This window comes from Seriola lalandi, unplaced genomic scaffold, assembly GCF_002814215.2.
Source record: "Seriola lalandi dorsalis isolate HSWRI2012SDOR001 ecotype SW California unplaced genomic scaffold, Sedor1 jcf7180002052129, whole genome shotgun sequence".
Taxonomy (NCBI): Eukaryota; Metazoa; Chordata; class Actinopteri; order Carangiformes; family Carangidae; genus Seriola; species Seriola lalandi.
The window spans coordinates 493,850-511,687 of record NW_019522682.1 but is presented as its reverse complement, the minus strand read 5'-3'; the positions used below and the strand labels follow the sequence as shown (position 1 = coordinate 511,687).

The 17,838-nt window shown below is 42.2% G+C and overlaps 1 protein-coding gene across 1 annotated transcript in view; it reads left to right on the top strand.

The window, feature by feature from the left end:
* The window catches only part of niban2a (niban apoptosis regulator 2a), a 31,751-nt gene that overhangs the window by 3,246 nt on the left and 10,667 nt on the right, over nt 1–17,838 (top strand). The window contains exons 2-6 of the mRNA XM_023399942.2: nt 1,763–1,893; nt 4,195–4,323; nt 4,419–4,524; nt 4,708–4,875; nt 16,173–16,288. Coding sequence (XP_023255710.1) covers nt 1,763–1,893; nt 4,195–4,323; nt 4,419–4,524; nt 4,708–4,875; nt 16,173–16,288 — 650 coding nt within the window. The remainder of the gene's footprint in view (nt 1–1,762; nt 1,894–4,194; nt 4,324–4,418; nt 4,525–4,707; nt 4,876–16,172; nt 16,289–17,838) is intronic.

Below are 17,838 nucleotides of genomic sequence, written 5' to 3'. Positions count from 1 at the left end.
AGCATGCCTTCACAGGTTGAAACAGAGGACTGGGTGTGTGTCTTATGATGTGGTCTTTGTTCCCAAATTCCAACTTCCAAGTGCCTAAAAGGCCGTCCGTGCACAGCTTCCCAGGCTGCTGACTTTGGCAGAGCAAGACGACCAGTGGAAAGTACCAATTCTTTCCACGTTCGGAGTGGAGGCCCCATTAACCGTCACTTATCTGGTGGAAGTTTACACAGGACAGAGAGAGTTTTGGTCAGATATCCACAATTGAAAAAAAAAAAAAAGTGACAAAGTGATTTGAAACCAAAAATCCTGCACACTGCGCTGAGAGCTCTAGATACATACAAAATTTCTCCATCTCATAGGCATCTATCAGCCAGGATAAAACTATTTTGGCGCAGATACCAAAACAGTGCTTTTTTTTTCAGCATCTTAATTTGAGCATTATTAACATTTTTCTGCAAAACCGTTTCCATTTTAAGAGAAGTCAGACGTCTCGCTCTCTTCCTGTGCTCCTCTAACCTGTCCTCTCTACCCCTCCTGGTATGACATGGGTGTTTTTAATAGGTTTGTGTGTCCCTGTCCCGTCGTCTCCTCCACATTCCCTCCCTGTCTGTCCTGTCCTGTCAGCTCTTTCCTTCCTGCTCTCCCACTGCAGGCCAGGCTCCCTCCTTCCTGTGTCGTCCCTTCCATAAACAGATCATAGTCAACACTGTCTGCTGCTGACGGAGTCAAACACGCTGATCGGCTCACAAACTCACTTTTTTTTTTTTTCCAGCACTGGAATGTGGGAAAAGCTCATGTCCCCGCCTGCATGTTCTTGCACAATTTATTAGGATGCTTGTTGCAGAGAGCGGTGGAAAAGAAATGCTGAGTCAGGCAGTGAAAGGATTTGGGAAAAAACGATGATTCAATTTAACTGATCCCTTCTGGAAGATTCTGCTCCGACTTCAAACTGGGACTGCAACTAACAATTATTTTCATTATCGAATAATCATTTAATGTAAAAAACGGAGAACAATAGCAGTCTCCTTTTGTCCAACCAACAGTATAAAATGCACAAAATTTATAACGATAATAACTTGAGGTTCAGGCTGAATTTGGCAGCACATCTACAATATTTCCATTTGATTCAGTGGTGCAATTATAAAAACTTGTGGTATTGGGTTTAAATGTTTCACAATCTGAACATTAAGGATTCACTGAAGAGCTGCAACAAGATGAACAGGACATTTTAAACTAGAGAGAACATTCAGAACTCTCTCATCAATATTTAGTCATAGTGTTTGCCAAGAATTAATTACATTCAAATGTCTTATATCAAGTTTTACTAATGACTTTTACCAGAAGCCGTGATAGAGAGACATTTGTGCTGATGCTACGTGGTGGGTATGTCTTTGGGTGCTGCACAGGAGTCACTGTCTAAAAGGCCCATTTGAAATTTTATTATATTGCACTTTTCATAAAGAGCTGATACGACGCCCTTCATCTCTCCATCCCAAAGAGACAGAGTGTGTTCACAAGAGAACTGCAGCTCTCCACTCACACTCTCTTAATGTTTAACAAAAGACATTTAAATTGCAGCACTGATTCCACTGTACCAAAACATGGCCTTGTAAACGCAAACTGTGGAACACAACAGTCCGCTCTCGACTGTATTTTAATAAAAGTGCGATAAAAAAACCCAAAAAAAACAAAAACATGAGACAGTTTGTGTCAGTCGTGTAATAATTCATTTATCTTGTTTATCTCATGTCTATGCCCCCCCCCCCTGCAGCTCGGACCAGAGGTGTGATGAAGGAGTTCAGTGATGTGTACGAGCAGCAGTATGCCGTCGCTCTCTTCAACAGCGTCCGCTTTGAGATAGAAGGAGGAGGAGGGACGCAGTCACAGCTGCTTCACAGAAAGGCAAGTTCATTGTCCCTGTTATAAAAGACAGACTCAAACCTGCTCGTCGGACAGAAGCATGAAAGACATCAACAATAAAAAAAAAAAAAAAAAAAAAAAAAAAGGATATCTTTAATATCTCTTTCATTTCTGAAACACAGTTGTAGTCATGTCTTTAATGTCATATGAAACTGGATGTTTATCTTGTCGACTTTATCACGTCTTATTTTTCTATTATTGCTGGCTGTCATTTACAGTATATATGTTTTATTTGACAGAGACAGACAGGAAGTGTAGGGAGAGAGTAGGGGAATGACGTGCAGCAAATGGTCCGGCCGGTCGAGAGTCTAACTGGGGACTCGCTGCTCAGGGTATATGAGTTGTATGCTCCCTGAACATTCAGCCATCAGATCGCCCTTAAAAACATGGATCTAAACTTTGCTATGCAGGTTTATAGTTTAACTTTAATTTCTCCATCTTCCTCTCCGCCATGTTTACAATATGCTTTTGGTGTCTAACATGAACAAATTCACTCTGCTGTTTGTAGCTAAATGACTTCTGTGTAACAAAGCTGCATCAATATGGGCTTTGTTTGACCACCAGAGCCTGATGTTATACACACTGCATGAATGAGCTCATTCTTGGGTCTATGTACCGGTACATCACCTAATGAACGAGCGCTCCGCTCCGCTGCTCGCAGTTTTGTATTCCTCTCGTCTTTTTCGACTGAAGGTCTCACTTTTGTCCGTGTTTTCAGTCACTGGAGGGAAAGTGGAGCAGATTTCACACATGAGCAGAGATGCTGTTTGGAATTCTGTTATTGCAGCTCATCTGCTGTCTTCTTCACTATGAGCAGAAATTATGCTCATGTGAACCAACAGTCCGCAAACACAAACACACATGCACAACACATGCTAGGGCTCATCTATCTGTGCTTACTTTGGTGATTTAAAGGTATACAGTAGTGTCTAGACTCATGTATAGGGCCAGGAAGTTCGATACCGACCGAATCGGTTTCACACTATCAAGTCATTGGTAGGGGTTCGATATGAAATTTCAATACCTAAGGAGTAAATGAGTAAATCTCATCAGCGTCAGTGAGCCAATCAGCAGGCAGCACGCGTGGACCAAGATCTAATAATGCTGGTGATTGGCTGTTTATTTACATGTTTTATTTTTTTTAAATAAAACTAAAGTAAAACTAGTATTTGTATCCTAATATCTATTAGAATTTTCTTTTTCTTTAAATGAATTTGATTACATAGGTGTCGGTAAAAAGTTGTTAAGATTCGGTATTGAAGTCAAGGTATCAGTATCGGTATCGGTACCGATATCGAAAGTTTCTGAACGATACCCAGTCCTACTCATAGAACATATGTAGTGAAGACTCTGAGGGAAATTAATAAAAAGGTATTAAGAATATTTTTTTTAGGGACATGGAAGTTCTGACTATATTGACGTGTGATTTCAGTGAATAATTTCCAGTGAGAAACTTGCTGTCTTCACTTAGAGACTGTTTCTCACACACATCACACACTCAGTTCATCCTTGAGTGAGTTCAGGTGAAAGAACGGGAGGGACAGACAACCCAAAAACATAATACCTCTAGCCGTCGCCGGCGTGGAGCCATAAAGATTTGTCTTAATTTGTTAAATATTTGCACAATGAACACTGAAGTTTAACCCCTTGTTTCTTCACCTGCTGTAGAGGGATGCATAATCAGCACCTCATTTGCATTTTCTCATTTTCTCACTGTTTAAACTGATAACATGTTTTCAGAGAAAACTTTGCATAATCCTGTGCAAGATCATCACTTTCTTTCTGCTCCACTTGAAGAAAATCACAAGTGACTCAGTCGTTCATGCACATCAAATCAGGTGATTTAACATTTTGTAGCAAACCAACAAACAGCAGTCAGTCTGCTGTCAAACATCATGTTTCAGCTCTGCCTCTCCCCTCCGTCTGCCCCGTTCTTCCCTTCCTCTCTGAGCTGAGTCTGAGTAACAGGATTATTTGATCTAGGACAGGAAATCTAAAAACAAAGTGGGTGGTGTGCATCCGTGTGTAAACACTTGTGTGTTTCTGGGTAAACATCTCCACCTCGCGTGTTTAAAAAATTAGGCTTCAAGTCTCTTGCATAGTTAAAGGTGATCTCACTGAGAACAATATGAAAATGTGAGAGTAATTATCTCATCTCATTATTACTGATCTCATTAATCAAACATGTACAAACCTGTTATGCTCCGTATCACAAGATACAATGACATATAAACTATGACAGTGCTTGATGCCTCAGTGCTGAGTGTCTGTGTGGCTCCTCAGGACCCTCTGGCGGGCCGCCTGATCTTCTCAGGGAGTCTGTTTCAGTACCTGGAGGAGAATCGGAAGTGGAGGAATCGCTTTGTGTCCGTGCCAAACAGCTACGCCGTCAACCTCTACGAGAGCAAAACAGTGAGTTTTCTCTTACTGGAACAGACTGCTGTCCCATCAGGCGATTCGGGCGCTTGCGTTAAAACAGCTCAGTGTGTTTGCCATCTCTCTAACAGGCACATGAACGGGGGCTGCACCCAAAAGTAACCATCAACTGTGCTGGGTACAAGGCCCTGACCTCAATGGAGGAGTACATAGAGCTGATTAATACCAGCCTGCCAGGTAAGAAAGAAAGAAACAGACTCTCTCAGTTTTATTTATTCATCAGCTGACTGGCCTTAATTCAGTATTGTTTCCTATTGGCTTATTGGTTTTACACACTATGATCTTTTTCCTACTCGTGTGAAATTCACTCTCTAAACCCTCTAGTTTCTCATTCTTGTTCTGTCATGTGACTTGTCGTAGGCATCAAGGCCAAAATGGGCAGTAATCCGTTCATCAAGTGTGCGACCCAGTTCCCGCTCATCCTGTGGCATCCGTACGCCCGTCACCACTACTTCTGTGTGATGACAGAGAAGGAGCAGAAGAAGTGGCACGCCGTGCTGCAGGACTGTGTCAGACACAGTAACAATGGTAACAATATACACACGCATCAACACACGCACAATGATTTAAATTCTGCTCACAATGAGTAGAAGTGAAGCAATGATACGACAAAAAAGGTCCCAGACATCTGTCCTGGACAATGATGTCTCTTTACCTTTGTTGGTGATTCAGACAAGGGTGTGTGTGTGTGTGTGTGTGTGTGTGTGTGTGTGTGTGTTTGTGTCACAGTGTGAGGCGTTTACATGCCATCAGAGTGAGCTGGTTGAGCTGTGAATATGAGATGCTGCTGTAGGAATGATATGTATTTGGATTTGGTTACACTGTGACATGTTGTTTGGATCAGAGATACAAATGTTAAGAGTTTCACAGCCCAGACAGAAACTGAATCACTAAAGTAGCTGGCAAGGACTCAACATAAGAGGGAACCTGACTGGTTTGAGACAGGCGACTATTAGAGACAGGCTTGCAGAGTATATTTGATCATATTTAGTAAGAATCTCTCTGTTTTCTAATTTGCTGTTTATGCAAATTCAACACTTTCTCCTTGTGTTTCACAATAAAACCCTTCCAGACGTTCTGAGTATAATCCCTTCCAGTGCTGAAGCCATTGGTTGAATGACTGACTCGTCAACGGACACAAAGATTAATTAAATGAAACAAAAATATCAAATTCTCTGGCTCCAGCCCCCTAAGTGGGATGTTTTGCCACTTTTTGCTGTTTTCAATCATTGCAAATTGAATATAATTTTCAAGTTGTCGTCTCGGACACTGTGATGGACACTTTTACCACAAATAATCAATTAATCAGACCAATAATAGACAGATTAATCAGCGTTCAGAATAACCCTTTATTTGAGCCCAAATCCCTTTCCTTTCATGGAATGCTTTTATTGTGAAATATTTGAAGTATGTGTTGGGTTTCATAACACCACGAAAGAACAGCAAAGTAGATTCTGCTGGTTAGTGTGGCACAGTGACGACATCTTCTGGAGAGGGTGTTTGGCAAGAAGATTAAAGAACCATGACGAACTATGTGGAAAAAAGAAATCTAAAAATAAAGCTGGTCACATTACAACATGTCATCAGTTTCTGCTTTTCCATGTTCAATGACATCTTCATGTCAAAGGTCTTCCTCCCCAGCTTTTATTTGTGTGAGCGTGCCATCCTTGTGTTCGTGAATCGACGGTATTATGGAGGATGCTGCGGTGTGTTTGAATGTTTGTTTCATCAGGGTGGAGAACTGCTTTTTTTTTCTTCTGTTAAAGTTTCTTGTTGAGACGGCGTGACTCATGCGTCGTTGTGTTGAGACGCTGAGAGCAGAGACATGCCACAGGATGTGAAAACATGATGTAATCCATTTTTGTGTCACGTTGTGAGCGACACCTTTGGGGCTTGGTGTACTAGAATCAAAATGGTAGGAATGATTGGTCTGCTTACAAACTTTGTTCACCACATGACACGTTGAATGCAAATCACGCACCAAGCTTTAATGGGCAGGCATATTTACATTTGCATTTTTGCAGTACAGGTCAGGGAAGTCACTTCGCTGCCTTAATTTGATGTGTGTCAAGTTGCATTTTTGTGGTTATGTGCATGCATGCGTGTGTGTGATCTCACATTCAGTGTCCTTTATTTAGACTCAAGACAGAGAGGATCGGAGATGTTGAGATTAAAATACAAAGCTACAGCGATTCAGTGATTAACTAACGGCTGCTGCAGCGAACGTGATCAGGCTTGTTTGAATCCTGCTGACTGAAAGGCACGAGGTGCGGATCTGCGGACTGTGGATCAAGCGTAAAGATATTCAGACACTAAGATTCACACATAAATGATTCCCTTGTGACTGTATCAAAAAGTTCTAATTTCAAAAAAAATTTACAGGTAATTCTATAATTTACTAGAAATATTTTTTTTTATGTTTTTCTATTACATAACGAAGAAACAAACAGTATAACTGCATATTATTGTCGATAAATCCACATTATTACATTATTTCATTTAACTTTAGGGAAACAAAAACTCTGATTAACCAGGATATCATCACATTCTTTTGCATATGGGAGATTTAATCCACAAAGACAAGACGTTACCCTAGCTGGACCTAATTTTCAAACATATGCAGGCGTGTGGTTCTACATGCACATATAATTATAATGCTGTTTGAGCTTTTAGGTTTCGGCAGCTTGAAGCTAATGTAGAGTATGGCTAAATTATCTGTAATTGTGCTTGAAATAATTCGGGAGGGTGGATCGTCGTGCACAAGGAGTCATTGTAATCATTAAGTCAGCTGCATCGAGTCACTCAGCACCTTCAGACAGATGCAAGCACCCGTGAACTATAGTAAAGCGTTTCCACCGTAAGTTAAAGTCCGAACAGTCCTGTATCATGAACAGTACAATTAAACTTCACACTGTGTATTGAATGAAACAACACACTGGTTTTAAGCTCATCGCCACCATGACAAAGTTGTTTAACCTGATTCAGTATTTTGCACATAGATAACTATTACACGACCCAAGTGCGCTGCATGAAGTCAAAGCGAAGCTGCTTAAGAACACATGTAAATGCCAGCAGCTCTAATATCAGCGATAGTCACTTCCAGCGTGAGCCCTAAAGTTAGAGGAGCAACCTAAAAAGGGGCTTCCTTTCTTAGTTTTGGTCAGAACCAAGAGCACACGGTGAGTCTTTCCAGTCTGTCTCACTCTTTACTTCCCTAAACTACCTGTTGGGGCATGCTCAGTAAACACCAGACTCCCTGCCATACATTCCAGCTCTGAGGCTGGGCTCTGGGCACATGTTGTAAGAAACAAAGCCTGTGTTGCTGTTTTATTACTGTCACCATGGCTGGTGTGAGTGTGGACTGGTAATCATGTTTTTGGCCTGTGTGGACACGCCCAGTCTCGCCTCTTTCTAGTTAGTTGGTGTTTTGAGGAAAACCAGAAACAGTAAAAGACTTTTCTGGAGAGGGTAACAAATGGTTTTTCAGCCTGACCTCTGACCTCTCTGCAGTTCCTCTCACTCACTAGACTTATACAGATGAGTGACAAAGGTCCTATATTAGTGGGGCAGGTAGGCAAAACAACAGTGCATTTTGTGACTAAAGCATGAAAGTTTAAGTGCATAATCTACATATACCAAAGTTTTATTTCAGACGTGGAGGTAATTTGTATCTGACCTCTACTGATCTTGTGAGGTCATTGACCTAAGCATTGAATTTTTCCAGTTTTTGCCCCATTTCTCCATTATAATCATGTCTATCTTTGCTGAAATTGCATAAATATGCGTATTTGCTGCTCTGGCCATGTATCATTACCAATTTTGCAGGGGGACTGCACACCCCCTCCCATTTCCAGGTGTTAAGGTAGCTGTAGCTCGTTAAAAACACTGACATCTTCTGCTATGTGTTCTATGGAATCACATGACTAGCTGGCACATTAGCGAACACTTGTTACTCCAGGGGCTCTGTCCTGTCCCACATCTGGAATGCCTCCACGTCTGAAAATAAACTTCATGGTTTATGGAAACACTGGAGAAAGTTTCATGCTTTAGTCATAAAATGCACAATACCTTCCATATACAAGTGAGATGTCCATGTGTTCTTTGATTATAAAGCAGGTCTTGGTTCTATATTAATACTGTGAAAGTATCGAAGCGCTCAGTCCACAGAGAACTGCACACAGCCTTGTATTCAGAAACTGAGCCTTAAAACCGGCTGTCAGGACTTCTGTAACTTTGTGATGTCACAACAAAGCAGTCACCGCTCTCAGCCATCCCTCAAGCCCCACCCACCTGGACCCACTATCCAACTTGGCAGGATTTGGTTTCTCTGAATGTTTTACCTGAAACCTGCTATATTTTTATTGGATCACTCAGAAAACAGTCAGCCAATCAGAGGAGAGCCTCAGAGCCTCCTCTCTTCTGATTGGCTCACTGACCTGTTGTTACTAGAGCTCCAGAGAGAAGCCTGAGAGAGGAGATGTAAAACTACATTGAGATGGTTTTTGCTTCTTAAAACCACAAATTTATCTTCTTATTGATCAACACTTCAAATAAAACGCTAGAAAAATTTTAAATATGGACCTTTAAAAGAAAAACCTGTATAAATGAATAGAGAAACAGGATGACAATGCCCCCATATATAGAGCATGTGGCGTCACTGAATGGTTTGATGAGCATGAAAATGATGTAACCTTCACAGTGACCAGATCTTGACTCAGTTGAACACCTATGGGAGATTTTGTTAGACAGCGCTCTTCACCACCATCATCAAAACTTTGTAGACTTGTACACTTTGTAGAATTAATGTTCTGGTGGCTCGTGGTGGTCCAACACCTTACAACGGCACATGATGTTGGTTTTTCCTTTTTATTGTCACCCGTCTATAGATACACACAATACACAAAATGTCTGTTTTTTATTGTGTTATAATAAACACATTTTTTAAAAATATAGTTAGCTGCTATTACATATTTTGTCAGGGTTATAGAAATGTATCTGAGACTTTGTTCCTGATTTCTTAAGGCACACAGAGTCATACAGAGTATGTCAGTCATGTTGCAGAAAATGCTGCAGTGCCGATAAAGGATGAACCGGTAGCATCACAGAAGCTTCATGCAAAGCAGTTCCTCAGCCGGACAAAGACACTATTCATCTGGCTTTGATAAGTAAAAACCACAAGTTAAACGTTCACACTGACACCGACGGTCTATTTGAATCCACTAAAGCTCCTGCTGTTTTATTTTTAATAGCTCTCCAGTAAAATGATCAGCTGCTGCTTTGCATCTCTTTAACAAGGTGATTTGCAAAACGTCCTGTTAATCAGATCAGTTAACAGTTGACCTCACTGCAGTGTTGTGCAAAGCTGCAGACAGACAGACAGACATCCCATCAGTCTGCCTGTCAGTCTGAATGTTTGCACCACTGCAGGTGAATACAGAGCGAGTGTGTAACATCTTACACCCCAGCTCTGTTGCTGAGGTGTTGGGCGCTGGTGATTCAGCTTCACAATGGATGGGGCAGCATGAAGGATCAGATAATGAGGCAGGTTATGTTCCCACAAATCTATTTAAAGTTACAGTATGTAACGATTGTAACGGTGCGGCTAAGGCTGGACCCAAATGCAGCCAACACAGGGGAATGAAAAATGTTTATTAACAGAAGAACCTCCTGGTGAACCACAGAAAAATAAACCGAAGCACGAGGGTTACACAAGAAACTTAAACAGCAGGCCAAAACACGAGGAACCACAGGGGATGACAACAGGAGACATGAACAGGCAACATGAACAGACTGAGGACAAACCAGACATGACCAGACGAACCGGCACAAAGGGGAGCACAGAGACTATATAGACACAAGGGAGGCAAGTGTGATTGAACACAGGTGAAACACATTAGGGCGGGGCAGACAATCACCAAACAGAAACAGGACCAAGACCGGAAGTAAAAACATTGAGACTACAAAATAAAACAGGAAGTGACAAAAGTCCAAACATAAATTCAAACCTTAAATGTCAACAAATATTTTGTTGAGTTGTGTTCTTACATTATCCCAAACTTTTCCAGCAATTCTCAAACCTAGAAAAATCTGTGATTTTAATCATAGTAACAGTCCTTGTCATTTGGTCACCTGTAAGTGATGTCATATATATTATATATATTGTCTGCCAGAACCTCAAAATTGACTTCTATCCAATTTTAAGCCACATTTTTAAGATACAGTTTTTTCACATTGGTTGTTTTCAACTATATATTTCAACCACATGAAGGAATTTAGTCAGTGGACGTCTGGATCTTAAGTCATCAGAGAAAAAAGCCTGACAGATCAACTCCCATCCTCTCTGAGACGTCCTGTGTCTGCTGAACTGCATCGGTGAATCACTCATTTTTGAAGTAAAACTGCTGTATTCGGTGTTTCTACTGGTTTTAATCCCTTGGTGTGTTTGTTGTGGAGAGGAGGACACCTCTGCGGATAACTCGGCTGCCGGTAGAAACCTCCTGAACATCTGGTTCATAACTTCTTAAAGTACCATTAAAAACAAAGGTTAGCAGCAGTCTCAGCTCCCAACTCTTCCCTGACGTCTCGTGTCCACCGTACAGCATCGGCAAAACACTGACTTTAAATGTGAAACTGCTTTTTTATAACTGTTTTTAACAGTTATACCGGTTTGATCTCCTGAGCGACTATCACTGAAGGAATCCAAACCGGGAGAAGCTTATGCCAATGGTGGTGAAAATGACTCAAAGCTCACTAGAGTAGAGTGGAGTCACAATGTCTATGTATTTTTATAATTAAAAGAGCTATTTGTAAGTTTTCTTATTGCTATATAGCTAACATTAGCATTAACTGGGCATGTTATAACCTCTTCCATTATAAAGACACTGATGGTTGAAACAATCAGCAGCACCCGCTCTGAGCAAGAAACCACGCTCAGCGGCGGCGACAACTTAGACCCTTTAATCGGATCAGTGAAATGTTATAATGGCTGAAACTGGACCCAGTAGGCCGTAATTAACTTGACAGGTAAACACGATGATGTTGTGATCAAGAAAAAACAAGTAACATGAGAACATCATCTTGGGTTCTCCAAAGCATGGTGAATTAATAATGAAAATAATTATTCATTCCCAGTTTTTTCTGTGACCAGCAGGCAGCAGTTCAGCAGGCAGGCTGACGCAGGCTGCAGGGCAACACATTAGTAGTCCAAGACTTGCTTCAAGCTGCCCCTGAACCATCAATCACAGCCCAGTCTCCACCCCCACAGCCTTTAAAATCAGTCAGCAGCCCTCTGCTCTGATCCACAGACCTCAGACTGATTCCACCCAGCAAAAAGAGACCTGCAATGAAGGTTGATGAAAGACCATTTCAGCCCAGGTTTTATTGCTTGTCAGTAGCAGAGCAGTGTGTTTCTCAGCATTATTCAACATTTCGACATTTATGTTCTCTACCAGACAATATAGTGTTTGCTAATATACAAAATAAACCATACAGGGTCTTCAGCATTGGTTTCTTTTAAACTACTGCAGACAGGAATCTGCAAAAACCACCTCATTCAGTCATGTGTTTGTGATATCTGTGGCTGATGGTATGTTTCAGTGAGTGTTTATTGTACTGTGGGTTTGGCTCCATAGGGCTGCAGCATATGGGGAAATCCTACTCATGCATGTCGGTGGCAGCAGCAGCAGCAGCATGTGTGTGTGTGTGTGTGTGTGTGTGTGTGTGTGTGTGTGTGTGTGAAAGAATTGTGTAAAACCTGCTCCGACATGAACGCAGGTGGCTTGAAGCTGAAGTCTAATCAGACTGTATTTGACATGCAAATGCTTAATAGGTTTTAAAATGTCAAATGCAGAAACCTACTGTACACACACATTTGTGGATGTGAAGGCCTGGGAACTCGTCCCTGGCTGCTGCTCAAATCCCACCAACCAGAGCTTGGTGAGCAAGGCAGGGAGGGAAATGCCTCAAATAAAAAGACCGTGGTAAATGCTGCCACATGTGCTATTTATACAGAGGACACACACACACACACACACACACACACACACACACACACACACACACACACACACACACAGAGAGAGAGAGTGCAGAGAGACTGTAATCTGCTCCTTGATCTAGCGTGCTTCAGACACATAGAGAATGTGTAGGGGTTTATGGGGCAGGCAGTTAATCAAAAAATATTTTCCTCTTTCTCCTGTTGGCACCGACAGGAAATTTCTCCTCAATTGAGCAATAAGCTGAAAATGTAGAAGAATTCACCTTCAGGCATTTCACACTGGTGATCTGGCCCTAGTCTCAGAAACACTTCCCATAAACTGTTCAAGTTCTGTGGAAGGTTTTAGAAAGAGTGAAATTGGTACATTGTGAATTTCCTATTCAAATGAATGGGAAAGTGGTTTCAGACCCAGTGTATATTTACAACACAACACAGATTTGGATTGTGGAGAGTGAAAACCAAACAACAACCAGGCTGTTGAAGCCTTTCCTCATAACTTCCTCTCATGCCCACAACAGGAACTACATTAGGTCAGAAGTCCATCATCACCTGCTTAATTGCTCGATCTGCATGCACTGTGTTCCTATTACTGTTGCAACTAGCAAGCGAACATGAGTAAAATGCAAAAACATAAAGAGGTTGGTGGCAAGTGGAAAATGCCTTAAGATGCAAAACTCTCCAAACTCTCTTTCACTTCTAATGTGCTTTTTGATGGTGGTTTTGAAAGTTACAGTTCCATTAAAAAAAATATTGAGACTTTCACATGGGAATGTCTGGCGTAGGTTTGCTTGAACAACAAGGCTAAGCTGTGTTGGTTGATGCTTGCTCTTCCTACCTCAGCTCCACGCAGTATCTTCTTCCTCCTCTGTCAACATTTGCATTGGCTATGCTCAGTTTCACCGTGCCGGTGTTCTGCATGATACAGAGCAGTGAGGGCGGGAAAGCCTGCCGCACGAGGTGACAGGCATGATGTTAATCAGCTGGTGATTAAACAGTAGCAGGCTGTATGTACCAAGTTTCTTCTACAGGAGGAGTTGTTCTTGGCTAAAGCAGGGACAAATATCAGGCAGAATAACATCGGTGCATGTTTATACAACTAATAAAAATTATGCAATTATAATTTATGCTAAAATTTCATTTCATTTTTGACAAGAAGCAAGTAAGATTTTCCATGTGGATTCAGGCATGTGAAACCGTGCAAATAAATGATATTCATGGGAAAAGTGCCTGGTCAAAAGCACTTGTTATGTTGTGTTGTCGTCGGTCTTTGTAGAATAGTATGAGAATAGCAAGTCATCAGTCAGCCATGATGGCCGGTCACCTACCAACAAGGCAGTTATTTTCCCACTGTGCTTCTAACTTCAGTGTCCAGTGAATTCACATGAAGACTCGTGCCAAAACAAGCTAACACACCAAACCTCAGCCTGTCAGCACAGAGTTACTGAGCTGGGAGCAGAGACGGCTTCCCGTCTGGCTCTGCCCCCCCCACTCCCCCCACTCTCCTTACTTCTTGGCCACTTCCTGTCTTTGTCAACCTCCTCTGAGTCACAGACAGACAAAACAACTTGACAGACACTCTGGCAAAAAGGCTGAGGGTAAACCACCCAGTCATGCATCGTGCAGTCCAGGAAACTGCACGTCTGTCATCTGATTTGTTGGGACCTCAACAACAATCAGCCAAAAAAAAAAACAGCAAGAGTGGACGCTGAAATGTCTGGAACAGCATCACCAACCACATGTACTCACCAAGCATTTAATTAGGAACACCTGTACCTGTGTTTTCATGCAATCATCCAATCATCCAATCAACCAATCGTGTGGCAGCAGGAGCTTCAGAATGAGGAACAAAATGTGATCTCATGAGCATGCCATGATTGTTGTCGCCAGGCAGGCTGGTTTGAGTATTTCTGAAACTGCTGATCTCCGGAGATTTTAACAAACAACAGCCTCTAGAGTTTTTTTTACTCAGAATGGTGAGAAAAACAAAAACATCCAGTGAGAGGCAGCTCTGTGGAGGAAACACCTTGTTGATGAGAGACGAGTGACCAGACTGGTCGGAGCTGACATAAAGGCGGCAACTCAGATAACCACTCTCTTCAACTGCGGTGAGCAGAAAACGAACATGTCCAACCACCTTGAGGTGGATGGACTACAACAACAGAAGACCATGTCAGGTTCCTCTCCTGTCAGCCAAGAACAGAAACCCGAGACACAGACTCATCAGCACTGGACAGTTGAAGACCGGAAAAAGTAGCCTGGTCTGATGAATCTGAATTTCTACTGAGACAGCCGATGGTCGAGCATGAATCCATTAACCCCACCTGACTTGTGCCCCTTCTGGCCACAGTTTACCATCTTCTAATGGCAACTTCCAGCAGGATAATGCTCACCGCTCAATGTCACAAAGCAAAAGTGGTCTCAAGCTGGTTTCATGAACATGAAAGTGTGTTCAGTACTTCAGTGTCACCACATCTGAATCCGAATAAAACAAATTCCGGATGTGGTAGAACACATCACATGTGGTAGATTCACAGCATGAATGTGCAGCTGATCTGAATCTGCAGAAATGATGTGTGGACGAGAATCTAAGAGAGAAGTTTACAACATTTTTTATGGAGTCCATGTCACAGAGAATTGAGGCTATTTCGAGAACAAACAGAGACTCAGAGACTGTGTTCCTAATAAAGTGTTGGTGGAGTGTTTTTTTTAATGTGTGTGTGTGTGTGTGTGTGTGTGTGTGTGTGTGTGTGTGTGTGTGTGTGTGTGTGTGTGTGTGAAGGGATGCTGGGCCCACAGAGGCATGTCCTCACAATATCTGGGTCCATGTCAGCCGCCTTTCAGCACAACAGTTACATACAAATGGTCCAAGCATTTTCTTCCACCACTAGAAAATGGAAATATGTTGAAAGAAGTACAAGTGTTGGGGCTCAGTAACAAGCCCAGGGGCCAGCCTTTCAAAAAGCTTTGGCTGCTGTTGTTGAAGTTTTTCTTTATTGTTGTCCACAATAAATAATGGTGAATAACATTTCAATAATAAGGGCTGGGTTGAAAATCAGAAGGACAGACTCTTTGTTGTTGCCACAGGAGAAAACACAGAAACATGAGTCACTTTCAATTTAAAGGAAGAACTGCTCTGAAGGACAAAGTGCTAATTATAGAGATGTTTTATTCCATACACCTGTTTATACTCTTGTGAGGGATGTATGACTTTCAGCACTGTCCCTCAGTGCTGCGGCCTTGAGAGGGGCAGAGCTCTTCAGCTCGTGGTGTATTTTTATTACTTAAACAAAATCCAAACGTTAAGAACCAACTTCCTAAAAGCTCACGCATGTTACAGGGTGCTTTGTGAGCTGCTTCTATTGTCCTGTCAGCTGGGAGGGGCAGTAACTATAGCAACCACATGAAATCTGTCCTCCAACAAGACAACATCTTCCTGTTTGGAGGGATGACACAGTTGTGTGTGATAGGGGCCGAGTGTGCATGAGCTGTCCTAGACTCCAGCAACTGTGACTGACCAAAATTATACTCTGAGACCGTCCCACAGAGGTGACTCAGTTGTTACGGAAACTGTTGTTAGTGTGGGAGTCAGTGAAATGTCCAAACATCCAAGTAGCTCATACCAAGTAAACGTCCATTTGGTTGTAGCAGAGCATTCTGAGAGCTGACATCAAAGCCAAGAAAAAAAAAAATCACACCATCTTGTTACTAAGACACTTTCAGCCAATTGTGTTTTCCTTTGGACGAGGGGAGAAGGGGGGGGGGGGGGGGGGGGGGGCTGGTTTCAGTAACCTTACCAAGCATCTGCTCTGCTCTCTCCCACCCCCAACAGGTCTGTCAGAGGACTGCACTGTTCAGACACCAGCCTTCACTGACGCTGTGAGACGTCACAGACAAGCCGAGGGACACTATGGGACCTGGGACATGATGTGCGGAGCCCCCCCACAGGTCAGGATCTCAGATCAATCACGAACAGCACTGTCCCATTTCAGAGGCTGAATTAGGGCTGAATGATGAGCAATAGAATAATCATGTTGCGATTATTTTGGCAGATAAGATCATGATTTTCGTGGGAATTTTAACTGAAAAATGATTTTTGCTGGAGCCTGCACCAAACAAGCACATTCCCTTACATCTGGAGAACATGACAGGCTGGATCCTTTAAAGTCTTTATTTATCCACTGATAAATGGGTTTACAGCTTGTTCCATTTCGTAAAACTGTAAACTTTCCCACTGACACAGTGTGTAGACATTGCTGGCCGTTTAATGCCAACTTCCAGACGAAACACTTGGAAATGTTTGACATTACGAGTTTACGAGGAGAACATAAATGCACCAGTAGCTTTAAACTACCTCATTTTGGCAGGTTCTAAGAAGGAACCACCTTTGCAGCCCTACGACACTCGGAAGAACCAACCTTGACGCAGCTTATGTTTCCCTCATGGGAGCTAGATTTACACTGAGGTTAATGTGACTCAAATAGCAGGTGTGCTGCAGGTGAGAGGTAAAAGAGATTTTCAGGAACTATTTTCAAACAGTCACTGTGAGAACATATCCAAAGTTCAGGTCAGGGCCATAGTTCAACCTCTTCAGATGACACTATGATGGATGACACGCACTGTCTGAGAAAGACTCTTCCGAGGCAGGGCTGCTTTCCAGAGAAACGCTTTCTCTCAGTGAGTGTAGCTGAAGAAAACACACACCCTCTCCTCACACTTCAGAACAAGAACGCACCTACACAAGACCTTCAAAGAGACAGCAACAAGACCCCACCCCTCACACACACACACCTATACACTCACACACTGTTGACCGAGGTCGCCCCTCTGAATGAGTCTCTTTCAGTCTCCTGCCAGAGCTGCACAGTCTCTCTGCGTGTTTGTGGCAGTCACCTTTTCTTCATTAAATCTGTTTCCTGTTTGTACCTCCGTGTCTTTTTAGCTCCTTGAACTTAACAGTATTTACTGAGCTACATGGACATGTTAAAGTTACAATGATTAATATTTTTATCCCTGACTAAGGCCCTTCTCGCCTGATTACTCAGCGTACTCTAGGAAGAGTCCTGGTCGTTCCAAACCTCTTCTATTTTACGGAGGCTTTACAGTGCTCCTGCGAACATTCAAAGATTTAGAAAGGATAATTAAAGAAAATATGATGCACCTAACCCAAATCTGGAGTGCCACAGCAGAGAGTCTGAATACTTTTGTTTTTGTTTTTGATTTTGAATCTACAGTGATGGGCAAAAATGGCAAATTTTTCCATTCGGAATTCAATTTACTAAACAATAAAATATGCAAAAAGTGAAGGGGTCTGATTATTTCTGATGTGAGTGTGTGAGAGTTGAGTAAGTTATTATGGCCTTACAGTTTTTAAAGATGTGAGATATCAGACTGAGGTAACATCAGTCACAGTCACCAGTGGAACAGTAACACAGAGAAAACATCATTTCATTTCCAGACAAAGAAGCTTTTAGTCAAACAAGCTACAATATACCTTT